The 24,061-nt window shown below is 39.5% G+C and overlaps 1 protein-coding gene across 8 annotated transcripts in view; it reads left to right on the forward strand.

Moving 5' to 3' along the window:
* Positions 1-24,061, forward strand: part of CASK (calcium/calmodulin dependent serine protein kinase) — a 398,672-nt gene that overhangs the window by 93,642 nt on the left and 280,969 nt on the right. For all 8 annotated transcript variants that reach the window (XM_034754125.1, XM_034754152.1, XM_034754160.1 and 5 more), the window contains exon 2: positions 23,561-23,673. In XM_034754125.1, coding sequence (XP_034610016.1) covers positions 23,561-23,673 — 113 coding nt within the window. The remainder of the gene's footprint in view (positions 1-23,560; positions 23,674-24,061) is intronic.

Here is a 24,061-nt window from a genome sequence, read left to right on the forward strand (position 1 = left end):
TCAGAAGTATATAGGAAACTTATTTTGGCAACACCATACTATTGTTAACTGAATTGAACTAATCAGTTAATGTTTTAAGTCAAACTTTTTTGTCTTCCAGGAAGTGAAAGCAGCTGATGGTTAGGGTGACTTCTAATACATTACCATGCTCTTGGCATGTTGGGTTTTCACTGGACTGATTTTTCTAAAGAAAAATTTGTATAATAAGGAAACTACAATCGCTACATAGAGTAAATCATTAAAAAATGCTCTCATATTGCAGTTGAGAAGTATTAAACAAATCTGCCATCTTGACAGGAGAAAATTCATCATGTACGTTAGCTGGTTTCAGAAATCCAATGTAAGACAAGTTCCACTTTCAATAAAACGGTTAATTTTTAAGTAGCAAATACCTGATGCCATTTCCCATCCCATTACAGCCAGGTTTTTAGCAGAATACAGAATGCTCCAGTAATCCACACCCTGTGAGAGTCTAAAGAGCTTGCTCCTGCAATGAGAATGATACCGGCTGAATCCTGCTTCAGTATTAAGCCCTGTGGAAGGTAATGGGGATCTATTTATTTACAGGAATCCTCTCACATAGGCCCCGACCCTGCAAACTGCTTTGTGCAAGGACTGCATAGTGTAATGAAGTGCTCTAAAGAATATGCAGACAAGGACAGTCCAGAAAGTCTTCTGTCCCTGGAACTTTAAAGGACTTGGCAAGTTACTGTCCATCTGCAAGAAGCCTCATTATATTCTCAATATGCTTTGGTTGGTAGGCACTCCAGCAAGCAGGTAGCAGAAAATCAATACATAAGGCACTGAAATGCACAGGGGGAAATGAAATGTGCTCTGAAGGGACCAAGACATAGCAGTGGGTTAAGAGTAATTTCCCCACCAGTTTCCAAGGGGAGAGAAGTGGTGGAGTTCCTGCCTCTTGGAGTGGAGCTCTTCTATATACCTAATTTATTCGTGCAGAGTAAAATTTACTTTTTAAAAAGTAAATCTTTTCCCATAGTATTTTAATCACTGAATTAGTACTTTTCCCTCTAACACTGTTTATTCTAGCACAAAAACAAGTCGGTCCAGCCATGTGTTATTGTCAGGCACTACAAAAACAACAAGGAGTCTTTGTAGATACAGACTAACTTGGCTACCCCCTGATACTTGTCAGGCACTAGTGGGACACTAAAGTGAACTCACTTCAAGTGAGCAAAATCTCTCCTCCCTTCCCTGCTCCCACCCCCAAACTAGATTCTGTGCTCTGAGGTAGTCACTCCTCACACCTTGAATCGCTTTCAGTGTATGGGGTGGACCCCCATTCACCATGAACTAACTTAATGGGATTGGTGAAGAATATAACTTTTCCCTTCCCTTCCTCATCCCTTCCAGTTTCACTGGCTTCTACCCATGTGGTGAAGACATCTCCTGCATCACCAGACCAACTTGCAGTCTCCCTCTCTAGGACTGCTTAGAAATTGGCAGCAGCTGCAGTGACTTTTAGGGTATGTCTTCACTAGCAACATTAAAGTGCTGCCGTGCTTTAACATAGCTGAGTAGTCACTGCTGTAAAAAAAACATCCCAACGAGGGGAGTAGCTACTAGCACTGGGAACGCTGCTCCCAGCGCTGGTGCACTGTCTACACTGCCACTTTACAGGACTGCAACTTTCTTGCTCAGGGATGTGTTTTTTCACACCCATGAGCAAGAAAGTTGCAGTGCTGTAAAGTGGCAGTGTAGACAAGGCCTAAAGATGTAGTTCTAAAGCTGTTGGGACTTGCCTCCCTTCTTGCTAGTGTTATGTATTTTGCCGCATAGACTTCTAGTGTCTGACCCTGCATCTCTGTCAATACGGTGTCGGAGAGACTGTTAGAACAGGATATACTCAGTTAGGAATGTGAAACTACTATCCCACCGTGTAAATAAAGGAAGTAACTAGTGCATTTGTAGCAAAGGGCTGTCATTTTTCTACTTATTTTTGATGAGGATGATGTACTTGGAACAGCTAACAACCTGAACTTGTGCAGTAAGGTCACGTGTTAAGTGAACCCATAGTGAGAATTCAGAGAGCTATTTGGGGTTCACTTTCATTTAAGGTCACACTCTACCACCTAAAATTCAAATAGATGACAACTTAGCTTGATAGCTCTGACAAAGGCTGATGCTACGGTACAGGTTAGGTGCCTCACAATCTTGTATCCTCACAAAACTTCTGAGAGGTAGGGAAGTTGAATTATCCCCATTTATAGATAGGGAACTGAGGGATTAATTGACATGCTCAAGGTCACTTAGTCTGTGGTAGAACAGGGAATTGAATAGAACCCAGATATCCAGTGTTCCTAGTTAGTGCCTTAGCCACTGGACCTTTTATGTTGGTTATAAAATGTGAATTGTGATTAGCGTTAATAGGTTTAACAATGAATTTCATGAAATCTATGTATATATTGAAATGTAATGTAATATCCTGGATATTAAATGGCCCTATATATAGTGTAGTAATTTATTATAGTTGTAGGACAAAAGGAAGTAGTCTGCTATGATAATACTGAGTCTTTGATTTGATTTGAATCATAATTTGTAAAGCTATAATTCTTAGGGTTTAAAAAATGGAATATTCACAGACAATTTACCGATTGCTTCCCCATTCCTATTCTTCTGATCACAGATTTAAATGTTAACTATAACTAAAATTAAGGCAATGTTTGAATTTTTTAAATAATATATTATGTGGACACTGGCAGCTGATAATACTAACTGTGGAGGTTACTTTAGCTACCAGTAGCAAGTAAAGCTTCTATTATGGAGGATGGAGGGAATTAAATAGTTCTTTTCATTAGTCTCTATAAAAATCCCTATGGACTCTCTCATTCCTATCCCTCAGGTTAGCATATGAGCATCATATTATCCCACTGTCTTATCATTATCAGTACTTCTATATTTTCCTCCCCTTTCTCCTGTCCTCTCCTAAAACACACTCTTTTGGGCTTTGTGCACTTTATATGCTGCAAAGTAAAATATACAAGAATGATGATCTCTGGAGAACAGGCAGGTAATGTGTTATAGACCAGAGGTGATATCCTGGCTCCACTGAAGTCAGAGATTTTTGTGATTGACTTGAAGAGGCCCAGACTTCATCACAGAATTCCAGTAAATTTTCACTTTCTGCCCGCACAAGAACAGACTTACAAAGATCATAGACAGGACAATGCAGAAAGAAGTAGAAAAAGCACAGGAATTGTTTTTGGTCATATCACATTAGTAAAAAAGCCCCCTGGAAAGCTGTTGGGCAAGTATTGATCTTAGAAAATATGAGGTAACAAAGGCAATGTAGTTGTTTGGGCTGAGATTGAGACTGGGAACGAGGAACTTCTGTGCTGTAAATTCTGGATCTGCCACTGACTTGCTGAGTGTAACTTAACCCCTCTGTTTCCCCAGCATTAAAATAAAGATGCATCACAGGAGTGCTGTAAGCATTAACTAGTGAATGTTGACAAAAAGCACTAAAGCATACGAGGTTATTACAAAAAGAACAGGAGTACTTGTGGGATCTTAGAGACTAACAAATTTATTAGAGCATAAGCTTTCGTGGGCTACAGCCCACTTCTTTGGATGCATAGAGTGGAACATATATTGAGGATATATATATATATATACACACATACAGAGAGCATGAACAGGTTGGAGTTGTCTTACCAACTTTGAGAGGCCAATTAAGTAAAAGGGGGAAAAAAAAAAACTTTTGAAGTGATAATCAAGATAGCCCAGTACAGACAGTTTGATAAGAAATGTGAGAATACTTACAAGGGGAGATAGATTCAATGTTTGTAATGGCTCAGCCATTCCCAGTCCTTATTCAATCCTAAATTGATTGTATCTAGTTTGCATATCAATTCCAGCTTAGCAGTCTCTCGTTGGAGGTATTTCCTAAATTGATTGGCTCTTGAGAACATCTTTGTGGATAATACATTTTAACTCCTTGCCTGCATGAGCCTTCAAATCCACAAGCATGCTCTAAATGAAAAGGTACAATATGTTTATTGTCAGAAATAAGAGGTATTTTAGTCTTAAATTGCAAGTGTAGTAGAACAGAAATCCTGGTAAGCCTGTCATCTGAACAAACTTTTCTCTTTCTGCTTTCAGACAAAATAAAATGACAGTTGATGTTACCACAGATAAAAGGAGCATGTTTTTACATATTTTTGTGTGTGTATATAGGCTTGCATCCACGCAAGTACATGTAAAGTGTGAGATTAATACATTTTTATAGTATTTTACAATTTTAGTATTCTTTGAAAAAAAAAATTGTGCTATGGTCCACATATCTGTAATGGGTATTTCGGCCTCCTTTGAGGCAAAAATAGACATGTCAATTACTGGTAGAAAGGGAGTGTCCCAACCTCTTGAGTCAGGCGTTTTGTTCCACCTCTGCAGCAATATGAAGGTATAAGGAGACCTCTCTGCTGCAAAGCTGTTGGAAGAAAATCGTAAAATGTTTCAAATTTGTAACTAAAAATTTGGCTCAGTAAGTTGGCTGTCTCTTTTAGCCATGTCCCAGGGATGTGTTTATCGTTTGGGGAGTTTTCTCCCTGAGCTCTCTTTCCCATTTACAAGGACTACAGTAGCAGGTGCCCCTGCAGCCTCTGAATGAAGCAGGACCAGAACAGCATAAATTTGTTTTTATCTGTTGTTGTTTTGGTCTGCCATCAAATATCTCATTGCGGAGCTTGACCTTCACTGTGGGCAAAATGGGATTTTGTCTTCAGCAGGCATCTCCTCTGTCCATGCCCTCCATGGATGAAAAAGAAGCAGGGAGCATAGAAAGCTGGCTCCAGTGGCATCTCCAGGAAGGGAGCAATGCTAGGACAGTATTCTGGAAAGAAGACTGTCTGTTTCATCTGCCTTCACTTCCCCTTGCACTGCAGCTGGAAGGGCTTGTATGTAGCATGGACACTGCAGGCCATGGGATCTCTTGTTGTAGGGAATCAGACACCAGGGCATCAGGCTTTTAGGGAGGCCATTATCAAATCCTACGCTGCTCCTTGACAGACCCAGAAATGGGACCTAAAGTGGGCAGGGATACAGTAAGTTCAGCATCTTTGGCTATGTTTATACTACAAAGTAGGGGTTTGATTCCTCTGCTTGTGTACACATACTTGCATTAGCTCGCATTGAGCTATCATGAATATAAACAGTAGTGGAGCTGAGATAGCATGGGTAGCAGCAGTGGAGACATGGCTGAGCTGTGCTCAGTACATAACCATTAATTTCAGGTGGGTTTGTATTCGGTGCAACTCAGATGTGCCTCTCCTGCTGCTACCTGTATTACTGTAGCTACACTGCTATTTATACTTGTGCTAGCTTGATGAGCAGTAGCTCGAGTATGTGAGCAGGGAAATCACACAGCTAGCTCATAGTGTAGGCATAGCCTTTGAGAGCAGGAAGAGAGCTACATGTCTGAACTCCGGTGTATGGTGCTTTAGATGCTGAAAGTGCATGCCCACGCAGTTCAGCTCACAGCTCTTAGAAACTCCAGTTGGGAAACTTTCACAAAGTCATGTGACAAAGTAGTCATGGAGTCATCACAAAGGTAGAATAAAATCTTTTCATCAGCCAGACACTGTAGTAGGGAATGCAGGGTAATTGGCAACTTGGAGTAGACCATGACATGTAACAGGAAAGAACGATAACACTTTGCAAGTGGCAGCCGAAACTCACAGGAAGACAGGAACCAAGGTGAGGTCAGTAGATGCTGCTCAGTGCAACCTGTGACTTTCTCCTCTACTTGGTGTAGACCTTGCCATACTGATACGAGGCTCTATTACTTTTGGAGCAAATGCTTCCTCTCTCACCTGGTCAAAATACGGTTATTGATGGTGGTCCAGAGGAAATAATGTGGAGGTACTGATCATGGCTCTGTAATTATGGGTGAGTTAAGTCTTGCATTTAAAGTCGTGATTCATGCTGTTTATTATGTGTGAAGAACACAGGGAATCCTCCTTAAAATTACAACACCTACTCTTTGACTATAGAATGAATTTTCCATTAATTTATGGGAAATTTTAGTTTAAAAGGTGTTTTTAAAATTTTAGCACCTTGTGTCAGAAATTTTTATTCCATCCTAGTATAAAATTCAAACTCTTCAAACTTCCTATGTAGTTGAAACTCACTGAAATCTTGAGAATATGTTACACTAGAAGATTTTTTTTTTTTAGTATTAATGGTCGTTTTATGGCATATTTTTTTTATTGAAAGTTTCTTCATCAGCTGGGCCTTATGAATTTTTATGATACTTTTACGAACTGACTTGTTTCAAAATCGCTACCCCTCTTGTTCTCAGTTGAACGGAGGCAACAGGCTGCCCTCTGTTAAGATGACCTTCTCAAAATGGCCACCAGTGCCGTTTTTCTCATTAAGAGTTAGGAGAAATCAAAGATACTACACACATAAGTCATGGCCTCTAGAATATCTTTTTAAAAATTAAAAGCAAACCTATAAAAACAAGTCTTTGATATTTCCTTTTTTCTATATTATTTGAGTGATTTAAAGTTGCCTAAGGAATTTGGACACCCAGGACTCATTTAAAATTATTTCTTTGTATTACTCTTTTTTTTCCATCAGTTCAGCTAGGAGCAAAGCTGCAAACAATCTGAAAAATGTCTTGTATATCTTTTACTCCTATTGTACTAATATTGGGCTGAAAAGATATTTCCTATAGCCACGTGGAGCAGAGAGATCTAATGAACTGCTACCATACTCTTCAGTCTTAGTGGCAGTAGTTCATATCTATCAGTAGTTCAGTGTTTCTAAAGTATGAACTGTGTGTAAACCATATCATGATTTTTGCCTGAGTTTGCAAACAGCCTGAAACAAAGACTCAGAGGTATAAATTCCCCTATTGCTGTTAATGTCATTGTTAATATCATTGGAATGTCAGCTCTAAAGCCCAACGATGGCACTTAAGTCTCAACATTAACTTGATTATTTTAGCAGATGGAACAAGAAGCGGGGGTGGGGGGAATGAAGCCCTTTGGGGTGGGAATTGGGAGTCTCTCTAGGGAAGGAAATGTAGAAAGAACAGAGGAAACACCCAAAAACAGGAGAGGGGGAGAGAGGAGAAATGGAATAGAGAGAAATAAAGGTTAGAAGTAACAGTGGCCTAAGGGGGGGGGGGGGGGGGGATTTTTTCTTAAAGTACTGAATTTGATGACAAGGTATTTAATAAATGAAAGTGTAGTTATTGTATAGAGACTGTATTCTCCCTGACTTCTCTGCAAACCTCCCACTGATGTCAGTGGATTGAGGTTAATGTGAAGTCCTATGGTACATAGTTAAACATGGCATCTGCTCCTCTTTTTTTTCTGAATGAGTAGGGCACCTCTCCTTAAGAATATTGCTGATTTTAGAGGGGCCTTTCTAATTGTGAAATCCCATAGACTGGCTAAAAATAAAATAGCCTGAGTCCCAATTCATATCAAGTTGAGGACTGCTGGGGTGTGAAAAAAATCAACATAAAATGATTTGGGTAAATTGAAATTCCGAGTCACGAAGCTAGGATATATGCCAGTTGATTGTAATATCAACAGTCAGAAGTTTTCAGCGGCCTGTCAGGTTTAATTTATATTTACAGGCAAAATGCTGTCAAAAGTAAGCAAAAGCTTCTGCCAAATATTTGTTCAAACTGGTGTCGAGAGGGGTTGCGCAATTTTTTACTGCTTGATCTCTGCACTATCGATCCCCACCTTTTTGCCACTCCTCCTCAGTTTCCCACTGGGAACTAATCGTGGGCTGACCTTCAGATGCACATAGTTGTCAAGTGAAAGAGTCAAACCTATTTGATAAATACCCCCAGGAGTTCTCAGTAAATGCAGGAAGCAGTATGTATGATGTATTATGTGCGTGCAATTGGAAAGCAAGGATGGATTTGTTTCTGAGAGATTTAATTTCGCTAAGGCACATAGAGCAATACTAGTTAATTCCCTGTTTGAGAGATGCTTATTGTTTGGCATTTCTCATAGATATTCTGCCTGTTGGTAAATTTTGTCCCTATCCTACTACATGCTCCCGTTAAAAGGAACTAAAGTAAATTTCATTACCGTTATGTGATCTTGTAAAATGACATACTGTTGTGACACCATAAGTTATTTCTAATATAAATAGCTTTTTGTGCTGAAGCTGCTCAGTGGCATTGTAATTATGGAATCCACTTGTCTCATTTTTATATCTGAGTGCTTTTTCATAGATTTATAGATTCTAGGACTGGAAGGGACCTCGAGAGGTCATCGAGTCCAGTCCCCTGCCCGCATGGCAGGACCAAATACTGTCTAGACCATCCCTGATAGACATTTATCTAACCTACTCTTAAATATCTCCAGAGATGGAGATTCCACAACCTCCCTAGGCAATTTATTCCAGTGTTTAACCACCCTGACAGTTAGGAACTTTTTCCTAATGTCCAACCTAGACCTCCCTTGCTGCAGTTTAAACCCATTGCTTCTTGTTCTATCCTTAGAGGCTAAGGTGAACAAGTTTTCTCCCTCCTCCTTATGACACCCTTTTAAATACCTGAAAACTGCTATCATGTCCCCTCTCAGTCTTCTCTTTTCCAAACTAAACAAACCCAATTCTTTCAGCCTTCCTTCATAGGTCATGTTCTCAAGACCTTTAATCATTCTTGTTGCTCTTCTCTGGACCGTTTCCAATTTCTCCACATCTCTTTTGAAATTCGGTGCCCAGAACTGGACACAATACTCCAGCTGAGGCCTAACCAGAGCAGAGTAGAGCGGAAGAATGACTTCTCGTGTCTTGCTCACAACACACCTGTTAATACTTCCCAGAATCATGTTTGCTTTTTTTGCAACAGCATCACACTGTTGACTCATATTTAGCTTGTGGTCCATTATAACCTCTAGATCCCTTTCTGCCGTACTCCTTCCTAGACAGTCTCTTCCCATTCTGTATGTGTGAAACTGATTTTTTCTTCCTAAGTGGAGCACTTTGCATTTGTCTTTGTTAAAATTAATCCTGTTTAACTCAGACCATTTCTCCAATATGTCCAGATCTTTTTGAATTATGACCCTGTCCTCCAAAGCAGTTGCAATCCCTCCCAGTTTGGCATCATCCACAAACTTAATAAGCGTACTTTCTATGCCAATATCTAAGTCGTTGATGAAGATATTGAACAGAGCCGGTCCGAAAACAGACCCCTGCGGTACCCCACTTGTTATGCCTTTCCAGCAGGATTGGGAACCATTAATAACAACTCTCTGAGTACGGTTATCCAGCCAGTTATACACCCACCTTATAGTAGCCCCATGTAAATTGTATTTGCCTAGTTTATCAATAAGAATATCATGCGAGACCGTATCAAATGCCTTACTAAAGTCTAGGTATACCACATCCACAGCTTCACCCTTATCCACAAGACTTGTTATCCTATCAAAGAAAGCTATCAGATTGTTTTGACATGATTTGTTCTTCACAAATCCATGCTAGCTGTTCACTATCACCTTACCACCTTCCAAGTGTTTGCAGATGATTTTCAGGGATGTAGCTTTTGTTATTTATTTCTGTTCATTTTATACATTTCCATTTTGGACAGAGAGGAGTAGATTATCACACAGGACCTTGCAAGCGTGTAGTTGATGATGTCTTACACCACACTTCCTCGGACATACTGTGGTTTGAGACAATTGTGTCTTTAGAAAGAGATTGGTTTGAAGCTGTAAAAAGGACAGCCAGTGTATGTATGTTGGTATAACAATAGTATTACAGAAGCATTGCTTGAAGACATTACTGCTGTTTTAAAATTGTAATAAAATGTATGGAATTGTAATCATTAGATGAGCTAGTGTCTCTGTGAGTGTAGATAGACTAAAGAATCTGTAGTGCTTGCTGGAGAGCTCAACTAAGGCCTTGTCTACCCTAGAGAGGGTGGGGGGTGGGTCGATCTAAGTTACTCAACTTCAGCTACGTGAATAACGTAGCTGAAGTCGACATACTTAGATCGACTTACTGTGGTGTCTTCACCGCGGGGACTCGAATGCCGATGCTCCTCCGTCGACTCCGCCTGCGCCTCTCGCCGACCTGGTGTACAGGAGTCGATCGGAGAGTGCTTGGGGGTCGATTTATGGCGTCTAGACTAGACGCAATAAATCGATCCCCGCTGGATTAAGTGCTGCCCGCCGATCCGGCCGGTAGTGAAGACATACCCTAAGTGTTCTGGATGTGCTTATCAGGCAGACTGTGTTGTAAGAAAAAATGTCATGCCTCTGCCAAGTGGTGGTAGATTTTGGGGCATGACATTTTTTCTTACAACACAGTCTGCCTGATAAGCACATCCAGAACACTTAGGGTATGTCTTCACTACCGGCCGGATCGGCGGGCAGAGAAATCAGCGATGCAGACTCCCTGTTTTGTTTTGTTTTCCCACATGTAACTTGCTTTTGCACTGATCAGTCATTGAATGGGGTGGTCACAAACAGCAGGCTGACAACATGCTTCCAGGAATCTCAGCCCAATTGCCAGTGCCAGGTACCCGAGGAGTAACTCTTCCCCAAGAATTGACTCTAGTTAGATTAAGGTCATGAGCGCTTTTCCTTGCAGCAGTTCCCATCACAAAACTAACAATGCAGCATTTCTTCAAAGACTAAAGGGGTAGGCAACCTATGGCACGCGTGCCAAAGGTGGCACGTGAGCTGATTTTCAGTGGCACTCACACTGCCTGGGTCCTGGCCACCAGTCCGGGGGGCTTTGCATTTTAATTTGATTTTAAATGAAGCTTCTTAAACATTTTAAAAACCTTATTTACTTTACATACAACAATAGTTTAGTTATATATTATAGACTTATAGAAAGAGACCTAAAAATGTTAAAATGTAGTACTGGGCATGCAAAACCTTAAATTAGAGTGAACAAATGAAGACTCGGCACACCACTTCTGAAAGGTTGCCGACCCCTGGATTAAACAGTGCTTGTATGCTAAGAAGAAAAACTGTGTGTAATGGCACCATCAGGTGACTCCTTCCATAAGAATACATTTGGTTTCCTCTGTGTTGTGGAAAACTGGTGCAGTGAGGGGAAATATCTCTTGACAGAGAATTAAGTTTGTTTCCAAAAAACTGGGATTCATGAACATTAAAGCAGGCACTGGAAGAAAGACCGTGACAAAGCTATTCTTTCCAACAGAATATCTTTGAGAGAAAATCAAGGTGTGGCCAACGTAGTTGAGATTTTTCCCTAGCCTAAAAAGGTACCTTTTTCCCTGGAGGAAACAGTTTTTATGGGAGAAAAAAATCCTCACAAAGGTTTCATTGCATTGAAGCCTGGCACACACTATGATTCACTTTGTAAGCTTGTTTAATCCACAAACAAACAAAAAAAGGGCTTGTTGTCCAAACTAAAAAGCTAACAGTTCTGTAATTAAAACACAAGAATACATTGCGAATGACGGGTCACTGGGGACAGATACAGATATCTGGAATTTTTTAACCATGGCTGAAACTTTATTTATTCTATAACAGGCTAATGACTTGTGGCAACCTGTCTTGGCAGCAGTGAAAAGAGGGAGAAGGCTCACTCTCACCTGCCAGTAGCTATGATAGAGTTCCAAGACTTCGGACTCTGTACTTGTCTGCCCTTCGATACAGATGTACTTTAAAAACATATTTACTTTTTTAGTCCCAGCCTACTACAAAGGTTTGACCAAACCAGTACAAAGTGGTTTAAGTTTTTTTTAAAAATGCATGGTTGATGCTGAGCAAACTGGAGAGAAATGCAGGCATTGAAAAACTGGAAAAGTTCATAATTCAACTTGTCTTCCATAACTTTACTGTCATATTTTTCCAGTATGTTGGTTTAATGAACTGTGACACAATATCCTTTGCAAAAATGGTTTTGGAACAGAAATCCAGATTTTCAATTTTAAATGCAAAACAAAAATAAACAAAAAGGTAGCACATCAAGAATATGTTCCATCATGATGTTTCAGCTTCATAATTTAGTCTCCACTAAAATAAGGGGAGGAACTTTTCCATATAAATGAGACCTCTCTTTTGAAGGTTGATCCATTGAAACATCTACTTATTTTTTAATTGTCACAATTTATACCATTTTTTTAAAGAAAAAATCCTTTGTTAAAAGAAAGCGAAAGTTACCAAGTTAGCTACTGAAACAGATTAACAAAGCTGAAGTTGATTTTTGTATATATTCATTTTGAGAGAAGATTCTTTTTTATGAGCAATGTTAGCAGGTTTCCAACAGTGCCAGATTGGTTCCAGTATTTAATTATCTTAATACAGGCTAAAACAAGTAGAGAGGACCGTATAAAAATTAGCTGAAACAACCTTTGGGGGGGGGGGGGGGTAGGGCGGCTGCGGGACTCACATTGAAGAAAATGGCTAGATTCTAGAGAATGAGGCTGGGCCAGGATAAACACTATTCTATTGAGGAGAAGATAACTGATGCTTAAGATTCATGCTTATAGATTATAAGGGACCATTGTGGTCATCTACTCTGACCTGCATAACCAGGCCATAGAAATTGCCCCAAAATCTAGTTTGGTTTAAAAATTGCCAGTGATGGAGAATCCACCACAGTTCTTGGTAAGTTGTTAAGATGGTTAATTATCCTCACTGTTAAAAATGTAGGCCTTACTTCCAGTCTGAATTTGTCTAGTTTTCATCTTCCAGCAATTGGATCACGTTTATAGCTTTGTCTGCTAGATATAAGAGCCCATTATCAAATATTTGTTCCCTGTGTAGATATTTACAGACTGCTTTTAAGTCATCCCTTAACCTTCCTTTGAGCTAAATACATTGAGCTCTTTGAGTCTCTTGCTATAAGGCATGTTTTCCATTCTTTTATTGTTCTCATGGCTCTTCTCTGGACCCTCTCCAATTATCATCAATGTCGTCTTTAAATTGTGGACATGAGAACTGGACACAGTATTCCAACAGTGGTCATATTAGTGCCAAATACAGAGCTAATGTAACCTTTCTACTTCTTGAAATTCCCCCAAGGATTGCATGATTAGCCCTTTTGGCCGTAATGTCACATGGGAGCTCACATTCAGCTGATTCTCCACCGGGACCCCCAAATTGGTTTTTTTTTCCAGAGTCAGTGCATCTGAGGATAGAGTTTCTCATCCTGTATGTATGGCCTACATTCTTTGTTCCCAGATGTAGAAATGTACATTAGTCTGTGCTGAAACACATTATTTGCCTGTGCCCAGTTTACCAATCAATCCATATCGCTCTGTATCTGTGACCTGGTCTCTTTAGTATCTGTATCCGTTGGAGGTGGAAATGAGACGGTTATCAGAAGTGTTTAGGGAACTTGAAAGTGACAAGGAAGTCAGAAGTCTCTAATATTAACTTATTTTCATGTTGTCAGATGTTAAATTAGTGGGACATGTTCTGATGTAACTGTAACAAAAGAATTTTTTTGCAAGTTTTGCCTAGCTTTTTTTAGATAGGGGTGGTGTACCTCAGTGAATAAGTCTATGGGGCCAGCTAGGAGAGAATGGGAGATGACCATTGAAATGTGAAATACCGGTATCTTTGTGTCATGCTATAACTTAGATTGTAATAGTTCTTAAGCTACAAGACTCTGTTAAAAATATTTTCTCATTGTGTGAACAAAGTAAGCTAATTCTTCTTGAAAATCAAAATCTGGCACATGCAACCAGAACAAACTCTCTCCCTTTGAGTCAATAGGAGGGTTTAAACCAGTGGCTCTCAAACTTTTTTACTGGTGACCCCTTTCACATAGCAAGCCTCTGAGTGTGGACCCCCCGCCATAAATTAAAAACACTTTTTTATATATTTAACACCATTATAAATGCTGGAGGCAAAGTGGGATTTGGGGTGGAGGTTGACAGCTCACGATCCCCCATGTAATAACCTTGTGACCCCCTGAGGGGTCCCAACCTCCAGTGTGAGAACCCCTAGTTTAAACCTTAGACTTTCAGACCCCCAGTTCAGAAGAGGACTCAGTGCACACTTTGTGAATGCATGACATAACTAGACATCAATGGCATTCTGGAGGCCAGGAATTTGGGATTCTATCCTTGACTCTAGGACAAGTGTTGTTTAGTGGTTAAAGACAGAGTAACCCAAAAGGTGGTGTGGTTGAATAGCTAAGATTTGGGATCAAGATACATAAAACTTGATAGAATGATGGGCTGAGACCACAGACCGTCCTCCTCACCAGTATTATGATTTTCTTTGTATCCCTCATGGGTCTGTCTGTCTATCCATTTGTTGTCTCTCATCTTCTACTTAGATGGGGCAGGGAGTTTTTGTTCTGTTTGTACAGTGCATGCTACAAAGTGGTGCTGGTCCATGACTGGGACTCAGAGGCACTACGATCATGTTAGTCCTGGGTTCTGTTCTTGACTTTGCCTACAGTGACTTTGTATAACCTCTTTGATAACTTGTTTGTAAAATGAAGTGACAACTTATACTTGACTGTGTCCTAGGGTTGGGGATTGATGTTAGTAGTCAGTAATAAGTTGGGTAGCTGCACGGGAGTATAAACCACACTCAGTAGAGGTGAGATTTAAACTCATGAGTCATGGTCACCTTTCCCTAGAACAGTTTCCCAAACTTGGGACGCCGCTTGTGTAGGGAAAGCCCCTGGCGGGCCAGGCCAGTTTGTTTACCTGCTGCGTCTGCAGGTTCGGCTGATCGCGGCTCCCACTGGCCGCGGTTCGCTGCTCCAGGCCAATGGGGGCTGCGGGAAGCGGTGTGGGTCGAGGGATGCTGGCCGCCGCTTCCAGCAGCTCCCATTGGCCTGGAGCAGCCAACTGCGGCCAGTGATCAGATAGAGTTACAGGGGTATTTGGTGGGGAAGTTACCCGAATGGCTGTGTTACACTGTCACTGCTAAATACAGCAGCTTCAAATTGATGCATTTCCTTTCAGTTCAACTTAGGGAAGTTAAAGATTAAGCCACAAACAAGTACTGCCTATTTATAACTCAGCTCATGTGGACCAAAGGACAGATTCCAGAGTGCTTAATTTTCTTGCAAATGGTGTATATCTCTTCTCCCCCCCACCCCCTGGCAAAAAGTGAGAGAGTCTAGTGGAAAATTTCAAAAAGGTTAATCTTGTAACTCTTATCCTTTCTGTAACAGTCTAATTATCAAATCACAATGAAAATTTCAGTAGTACTCAAAGATTACTTTGTGTTTTTATTGCTATTTTAATGAGGCTTTTATAAAAAATAAAAGTTTAAAGCTCCCCTTAAATTGAAAACTTCGGCTTCAGACTTCGTGACACACACACACACACACACACACACACACACACACACACACACACACACACACACACAATGTGTAAGATCAAGTTCTGAAAGAAATGCATTAAATAGTAGCTTTAATCTCAGGATATATTAAAGACAAACATTTTAGGCTCTCATTCTCAGTGTTCTTTCATTAGGTTAGTGCATAGTGGGCACCATTAGGTTCTTGACATTTCTCTCATGCAGTAGTTAAATTTACTGAGCCATCTGTAGTATTCCCTATCCTAAGTATAGGAAATACTGTAAATACCATAAGTATGTTAAAAATAGCAGTGCAGTAAACATCAAGATTTTAATGATGCTCTCAGTACCCTTTTTCATTATGAGAACTGAACACCGTGTGACCGCTGTGATGGAACATTTGTGACCGACTTGTTTCATTGAAGCCATTTTTATCTTACAAAAGTGCCTTTTTGAAGATTATATAATGAGGTTAGGGTTAATGCGCTTCAGAACGTCTCTTGTTTACATTCTTCTTTCCATTTCTTTCACTGCAGAGTACTGGTTATTATCGTTCCATGGTTCGCAACATGAATTTCTTCCAACTTCCAAATTGATTTGTCTTGGTTTTGCCCCAGATTTTTCAAAATATTTCAGCATACAAATTGTTTGCTTCCCTTAGAGTGCACAGGACTTGATAGGCTGTGGTCTGAACACATCATTCTTACCAGTGTTCTTTGTTTTCTTGTATTCCCCCATCAGTCTGTCAGTACTCTTCTGTTGTCTCTTGTCTTATATTTAGATGGTAATCTGTTTTGGGCTGCGACTTTTTGTTCTGTGTTTGTACAGTGCCTATCACAAAGTGGTGCTGGTCCATGACTGGAGCTCTTAAGTGCTACAGTAATACTAACAGACAGCTCCCACCCTTACATTAAAGTTCCCTAGCAGGAAAGCATATTCGTGTTTTGGAATCTTGCTGATGGTGGTGTTCATCTGGTCATAGAACTGGTCCTTGATGTCAGAAGACAAGGAGAGTGTTGGGGCATACACACTCACAACGTTGACTGGGCCCTCAGATGTGAACAAGCGTAGTGCCAAAATTCTCTCTGATCCATTTGTAGGTGACTCAGTCATCCTCAGTAGTGAGTTCTTGATGGAAATCCCACTCCGTGCTCTCAGGTTTCTTCTGCGCTTTTCCCCTGCCAGAAAAATGTGTAGTCTTTTTCTCTGAGAGATCCGCTTGATGCTAGCCGTATTTCCTGGAGGGATGCAATATCCATATTGTCGTTTAAGCTTGTCATTGATCGTGGCAGTTTTACGTGCATCATTGATCTATTGAAGGTCTTCAGATAATCCAGTTGTCATGGTGCGAACACGACAGCACCCTATCTTTAAGGATGTTTTCTTTCTTTTACTTGATCTGTCTGATGCATTGGTTGTAGTCCACTTGTCAAGTTATAAAACTCTACGCTCCAAGCACCCATTGAAACAGGCAGATTGTGGCGGGACAACATCTTATTGTCTTGGGACTGCCCAGTTTTTATGGAGTGCGGTGATTGTCCAGTGAAATAAGATGATCTCTCCCACTGTCGGAGACAGCCCCTGGTACTCAACTCTATGCCAATTGAGTAAGAGCTTAGAACCAATGACTGCTGCCTCCTGTATTGTGTCAATGCTTGAGGCGAAGCTGGAATACCTCTCCAGGGCGCAAGCCTGGGCAGATATGTAGGCCCTGAGTTGCCCATGCATCAGGACCCTCCTCTCGGCGTCAACGGTAAAATCCAGAGGAGAGGAAGAACCAATACATCTGGTACCCGATCCGCTGCAGGAGTTGATGGAAAGATACTAATATATTAGTATCTGACCGCCTTTTGGGCTCCACTCCACATTTTCTGTCTGTTTACTCTCATAGCCCTACGTTCTCCCAAATTCACCCATAAGGCAGTGGGGCTTTTCTGCCAGGAGGTGCTCTCTCTCAGTCTTACAGCCTCCCTGGCTACCCACAAGGCTGCGGGTTGGGCTCATCAAATTCATATATGAACTCTCAAGGTGGAATAAACTAAAGGTCATCTTTAATTGGGTGTTCTCTGACAGGCCTTCAGATGAAAGTGGAATAGCTACGTAATGTGCACAATTGGGCAGTACTATACCATGTATAGAAAACTTCCTGACTTTTTCTAATAATTGTCTCATCATTCCCTGAAGCATGACATTTATTAGCAAGAAATTGGCTGATTGGATTGTAGGATGAGACTTGGAAAATAGGCCCCCAAATATTTTTAAAGCAGAGCCCTCCAATAGGAAGAGTAGCTGTTGCAGATCAGTGTTTTACTGGAAGAGCTCTTGTGGGGAAGCGTCATTACGCTTACTTTCCTGAGTAGAACTTCATCCACTGAATTAAAACAAAACAAAAAAATACTAATGAATGTTTAGTATCACCCAACCTATTTGCCTTAAAATGGTATATTCAAAATATATCTTGCAGTATTCTAAAGGTAACACTGGTCTACAATTTTTGAGAAGTTGTCTGCTTCAGAGATAAAATGTGCTATTTATTATGTATTTTGATGTGCTGAATTCAAATATGACAATTAAAACAACTGATTGGCTACTGTTTCTAAGATATTTAAGTTTTTACATTTTATGTCTATGTATATTGTGTAGATAGTAGAGTTTTAATCATAAATTGTAAACCTAGGTCTTTTCATGTGTTTATGGTTGCTTTACATGATAATATTTCACCTGTCCTGGTTATGTAACACTTTAAAAATCAGCAAAAGGGTTATATAAACAAAAGGCAAAAAACTATTATGTACATAGTTTAGTCCTATTCAGTGTCTACTCGGCGCTTCTTGGCTTGTCTCTTGTATTCATTAAATGGAGCATCTCTTGTCACTGTCCAGCAATAGTCTGCAAGCATTGATGGGCTCCATTTGCCCTGATAGCGTTTCTCCATTGTTGCAACGTCCTGGTGAAATCGCTCGCCGTGCTAGTCGCTCACTGCTCCGCAGTTCGGTGGAAAAAAATGTAGATGAGAGTGCAAAAAATGTATCTTTAGTGACATGTGGCAACCAAGGCTTTTGTATGCCTTGAGGAGGTTTTCCACCAACAACCTGTAGTTGTCTGCCTTGTTGTTTCCGAGAAAATTTATTGCCACTAACTGGAAGGCTTTCTGTGCCGTCTTTTCCTTGCCACGCAGTGCATGGTCAAATGCATCATCTCGAAGAAGTTCACGAATCTGAGGACCAACAAAGACACCTTCCTTTATCTTAGCTTCACTTAACCTTGGAAATTTTCCACGGAGGTACTTGAAAGCTGCTTGTGTTTTGTCAATGGTCTTGACAAAGTTCTTCATCAGACCCAGCTTGATGTGTAAGGGTGGTAACAAAATCTTCCTTGATTCAACAAGTGGTGGATGCTGAACACTTTTCCTCCCAGGCTCCAATGACTGTCGGAGTGGCCAATCTTTCTTGCTGTAGTGGGAATCTCTTGCACGACTATCCCATTCGCAGAGAAAACAGCAGTGCTTTGTATATCCAGTCTGCAGACCAAGCAAGAGAGCAACAACCTTCAAATCGCCACAAAGCTGCCACTGATGTTGGTCATATTTTATGCACCTCAAAAGTTGTTTCATGTTGTTATAGGTTTCTTCATATGGACTGCATGACCAACTGGAATTGATGACAAAACATTGCCATTATGCAGTAAAACAGCTTTAAGACTCGTCTTCGATGAATCAATGAACAGTCTCCACTCATCTGGATCGTGAACGATGTTGAGGGCTGTCATCACACCATCGATTTTGTTGCAGGCTACAAGATCACCTTCCATGAAGAAGAATGGGACAAGATCCTTTTGACGGTCATGGAACACGGAAACCCTAACATCACCTGCCAGGAGATTCCACTGCTGTAGTCTGGAGCCCAACAGCTCTGCCTTACTCTTGGGTAGTTCCAAATCCCTGACAAGGTCATTCAGTTCACCTTGTGTTATGAGGTGTGGTTCAGAGGAGGAGGATGGGAGAAAATGTGGGTCCTGTGACACTGATGGTTCAGGACCAGAAGTTTCATCCTCTTCCTCTTCCTCGTCTGACTCAAGTGAGAATGATTCTGGTGCATCAGGAACCAGCAGTCCTTCTCCGTGGAGTACTGGGAGTATAGCTGATGGAATGTTTGGATAATGCACAGTCCACTTTTTCTTCTTTGACACACCTTTCCCAACTGGAGGCACCATGCAGAAGTAACAATTGCTGGTATGATCTGTTGGCTCTCTCCAAATCATTGGCACTGCAAAAGGCATAGATTTCCTTTTCCTGTTCAACCACTGGCGAAGATTAGTTGCACAAGTGTTGCAGCATATGTGTGGGGCCCACCTCTTGTCCTGATCTCCAATTTTGCAGCCAAAATAAAGGTGATAGGCTTTCTTAACCATAGTGGTTATACTGCGCTTTTGTGATGCAAAAGTCACTTCACCACAAACATAGCAGAGGTTCACATGAGCACGAGGCATCTCTGCTCACTTTGGCTAAACAGAAATGTGTCCCTTTGCAAAATCAAACACTGACAAATAAGAGAGCACGACACTGTATGATTTCTAGAGCTGATATAGGGCAATTTGTTCAGCAGAGTGATGTAAGCTTCGTTACATCATCCATGACTTCTAGGAGTAACATGATGCAATTCATATCATGTATGACGCAATACCAGCTTCAGATTGCATCATTCATTGTTTTGCCTAAAAAGCAAGTACTGTCCAAACCCAGTCATAGATTTATTCATAGATCCAGTCAAAGATGTATTTTAGTCATTTCTGGTTTAAATTGAGATCCCTTCCCTTTATAACTCACTTATCCTCCGCCATTCCCAAGTCAAGGGGTCGTATATACTGACCCAATAGCGTATCTTGAAAACTAGAGCCAATCAACAATTTTAAGCATTATTTTCGTTCTCAGTGACCCAGAATTAGTGAAGTTTGACTACATTTATTTCAGAAGCATTTTGGCTGTAGAGCGGTTACCCTTAATTTCCCATTGGTGCTGCTGGAGCATTAGGTAGCCAAAAGAAATGGCTTCCTATGGAATATGCACATGCGGACAAATCTAAGGCCTCTGTAGAAAAATACAGAAAATCTATATAATTCCTGTACATCCTTCAATGTTGGGATATAATAAACTAGGTAACCATTTAATTAAACCATAAGCTTTGCAGAGACCGTCTTTAGGTTAGTTGATACGATGTTTAACACGATAGTCCCTGAGCTTTGATTGGGACCACTAGGTGTTACTGTAGTATGAACAATAAATAACCATTTTGGAATTCCTCAACACATCCTTTTTTCTAAAGAAGCCTAGTTCTAAAACCTAGATTTCCATTCTTCATTGAAGACAGTTTAATTATGAAACTAAAACATTATTAATCTCCAAGTGCTTTCCCTTCTGGAATAATGCTACAGGTGTATTTAGCCTTCTGGAAAAATGCTGACCACAGCTGTAAAAGTAGTTCCTGTACCCTGATACATAAATTAGCTCTAGTTGTCAAGTGTGAAAATAAAGACAATTCCAGTCTAGCATATTTAGTCACTAAAGAAGGCTTCACTACTAAAGGGTACAGGACTGTTAAATTTAAGTTCCATAATGTATTAATTAAGGAATGTGTCTGGCTGGTCAACTGCATTGGTAGAATTTCTGTCTAAGGATCTATGAGTGAAATATTTTTATCCCTGTATACTTAGGCTTTTTCATTTAATAATTTTAAAAATATACATGTTGATTGTGGCTAAAATATTCCCTTAATAAATATTGAAAAGTAATAGGACAGTCAAAATATGGATACCTATGCACACAGCTTGAATATTAGTGAGAAAAAAATTACCTGTTTGATCTTTGATCATGCAAACACTTTTGCACATGCTTAACTTTACATTGCACACAGTGGGCCTTCCATGTGTAAGGTAAAACGCATGCATATGTGTTTGCAGGATTGAAACCTTAGCATATAATTTATTTAAAAACAAAACAGTGTGACTGTCTCTATCTCTAGCTATTCATCTGGCAGACAGTGCAATTTGGAGGGGGTTTTCATTAGAGGATAATATAATTTAGGGTTTAGTTATCCTTTTTATGTGTTTAATTTGTCCAAGATTAAGAATATCCTCTCTGATTCCTGTTACAATATTTAGTAGGCTTCAAGTTAGACTCTATACTCTCCCTCCTCTTCCTTTTTTAGGGTACAATTACTGTTTTAAATAAAAGACTATAAAGACGGGTGAAATGTAAGTTTTAGACCCTTACAATAGTAATCTGGATTCAAAAATGGAATCAGGATTAAAAGAATAATTAAATTCCAAAAATCACCCTGTATGTACAGGAACATCAAACTAAAATTAAAACTGTTAGTAAATAAACATATTTAAACTGAAATTATTTTTCTCTTATTTTCTCCACCCTTGCCTCTAAAAAGTCTCTATTGAGAACTAGAAAGGCTGTCACTTTGTAGTCTCAGGAGTCAGAGATCAATAACCTGATTTGCAGTTTTCTGTCTAAAAGGGAAAACTCATCCTTTAAACTAAGCACTGCCTTTTATTCCAGTCAACAGAAAAACATGAATCTTCCATGCACAACTTCCATCCATATTCTTTAAATTACTTCCCTTATCTTTCAGAGAAACTTCTTGAATGTGAATTTCCTTGTCAACTGGTATGTTAGCCTAATTTTCTCTAGTGTGTGCCAATTTAACTTTATACGTTTCCCTTTGTTATCACTGTTAAAGAAGCAGCAACAACAAAAATAAAATAAAATATACCTTCTTTGTGACCACTGCCTTCCTATGTTCCCATAATCTTATCTGCAAACATTTTCTCTCATGTCTGTACCTAGTAACTTACCTAGTTAAATAGGAGTAGTGGATAATTGCATTATCTAACATTATAGCATTATAGGATGCAATTTATATGAAAATGTTACAAATTAAAGTTGAGTTTTGTTGCATAGCATGTTAGCGCTAAGAATGTTCAAGTTAAATCCTAATATTAACAGAATGACTTCCAAAAATGGGTGAGTTGGGATATGACACTTAAGGATCAATTTTCAAAGAAATCTGTGTAGAAGCGAGGTAAATATAAACCGTATATTGTTGTTTATTTGTAGCCATGTCAGTTCCAGGATTTTAGACAGACAAGGTGGGTGCGATATCTTTTATTGGAGCAACTTCTATTGGTGAGAGAGACAAGTTTTTGAGCCACAAACAGCTCTGTATAGCTGAAAAGGTTGTCTCTCTCACCAACAGAAGTTGGTCCAATAAAAGATATTACCTCATCCACCTTGTCTCTCATCCATATATTGTGGCATTTCTTAGGGATACAATCATTCTGAACGTAGATTTTGGAAAAAATTAAGGCACATACAGGTATTTTGAACTGCAAATCGTTTTTGCAGGATTAAATACAGTATTGTTAGGTGTATAAACTAGATAATCTAATAAACCTTTTATTATATGTAGCTTCTTTGGTTCCATGATGGATCTTTAAAGAATAAAGATCAGAGAAAATTTGATATATATTTCTATTACCCTGGAGTTTTAAATATAGAGTAGTAATGGAAATTTCCCATGTCTCCTGTATTCGTTTAAAATTCACTGGCTGGTGATGTATGTGGAAAGATTAACTTAATTTTTGGTAGATTTGGCTATTTTAAACTATCCTTTCTATGTGTTTCTTAATCGGCATTTAAAAAAATAACAGAATTGAATGCATTTTTTACTCTTTCTCTTTATATTAAACCGTACTTTTAGTCAGTCATATCCTGGATTCCTCAGTCAGAATTTATTAACTTTTTTTTATCAGGCAAATTCCCACTGAAATCAATAGAATGAGTCTGGGTGCAGAATTTGAGCCTATTAGAATATATATTTCACAATTTTTTCTAGAATTAAATGTGGTAATAGTAAATCTGTGTAATATAAATATAAAGGTATTTTGCAGTTTTTTTTCTTACTGTATTTTGTATCATAATAAACAAATTACACTTACATTTTAGCAATAGTATGATGATTTTGTATGGATTCTATTAGTTGTATCCTTCACCAGCAAACTGTACAAAATAAATTATTTATGAACTTTGTAAACTGCTGTTTACATTAAACTCTAGTAGCAATTACATTTTGTGGTGGGCAACATGGATGAGTGGTACACACCTTCCGCATGGAATTAGAGATCCAAAAATGTAACCTTACATGTGTTAGGAAATAATGGAACTGTACAGCTAAACACACAAAAGAGAACAGAATAGTTTGTAATTCTTTTAATGCAGAAAATCTGACTGTTTTGTTGTTTATTTTTAGGGGTCCATTCAGTGTTGTGCGGCGATGTATCAACAGAGAAACTGGGCAACAGTTTGCTGTCAAGATTGTCGATGTAGCAAAATTCACCTCAAGTCCTGGATTAAGTACAGAGGGTAAGGGAGAACTTTTAAGTAAATTCTTGCTGTTTATTTGTAAAGCAGTTGTTTTTTCTGTGATGGACTTCCAGTACCTAATTGCTAACTTTAAAGATCCTGTTTGTTCAGTGTTCCACATAAGTCTGAACCAAAGACTTCCTGTATCTGAAACTTGGAAATGAGTGCATCCTGCTAAATCTGCTCAAGTTTTAGTAGTTTTCATGGTTGTCTGGTTATAGGACTATGTACTAGGAAAGAAATTGTCTCAGACCTCTTCAGTCCTGCCTAGAATCCTTTCGGAGAGGAAGTAGTTTTGGTTAGCAGGAGAAGATGTACAGAAAGGAAATAAACTAATAAAAGCATGTCCATCTATATATTCTTTTCAGCAGTCTGGATTTAGGAAGTA

This window comes from Trachemys scripta, chromosome 1 (genome assembly GCF_013100865.1).
Source record: "Trachemys scripta elegans isolate TJP31775 chromosome 1, CAS_Tse_1.0, whole genome shotgun sequence".
NCBI lineage: Eukaryota > Metazoa > Chordata > Testudines > Emydidae > Trachemys > Trachemys scripta.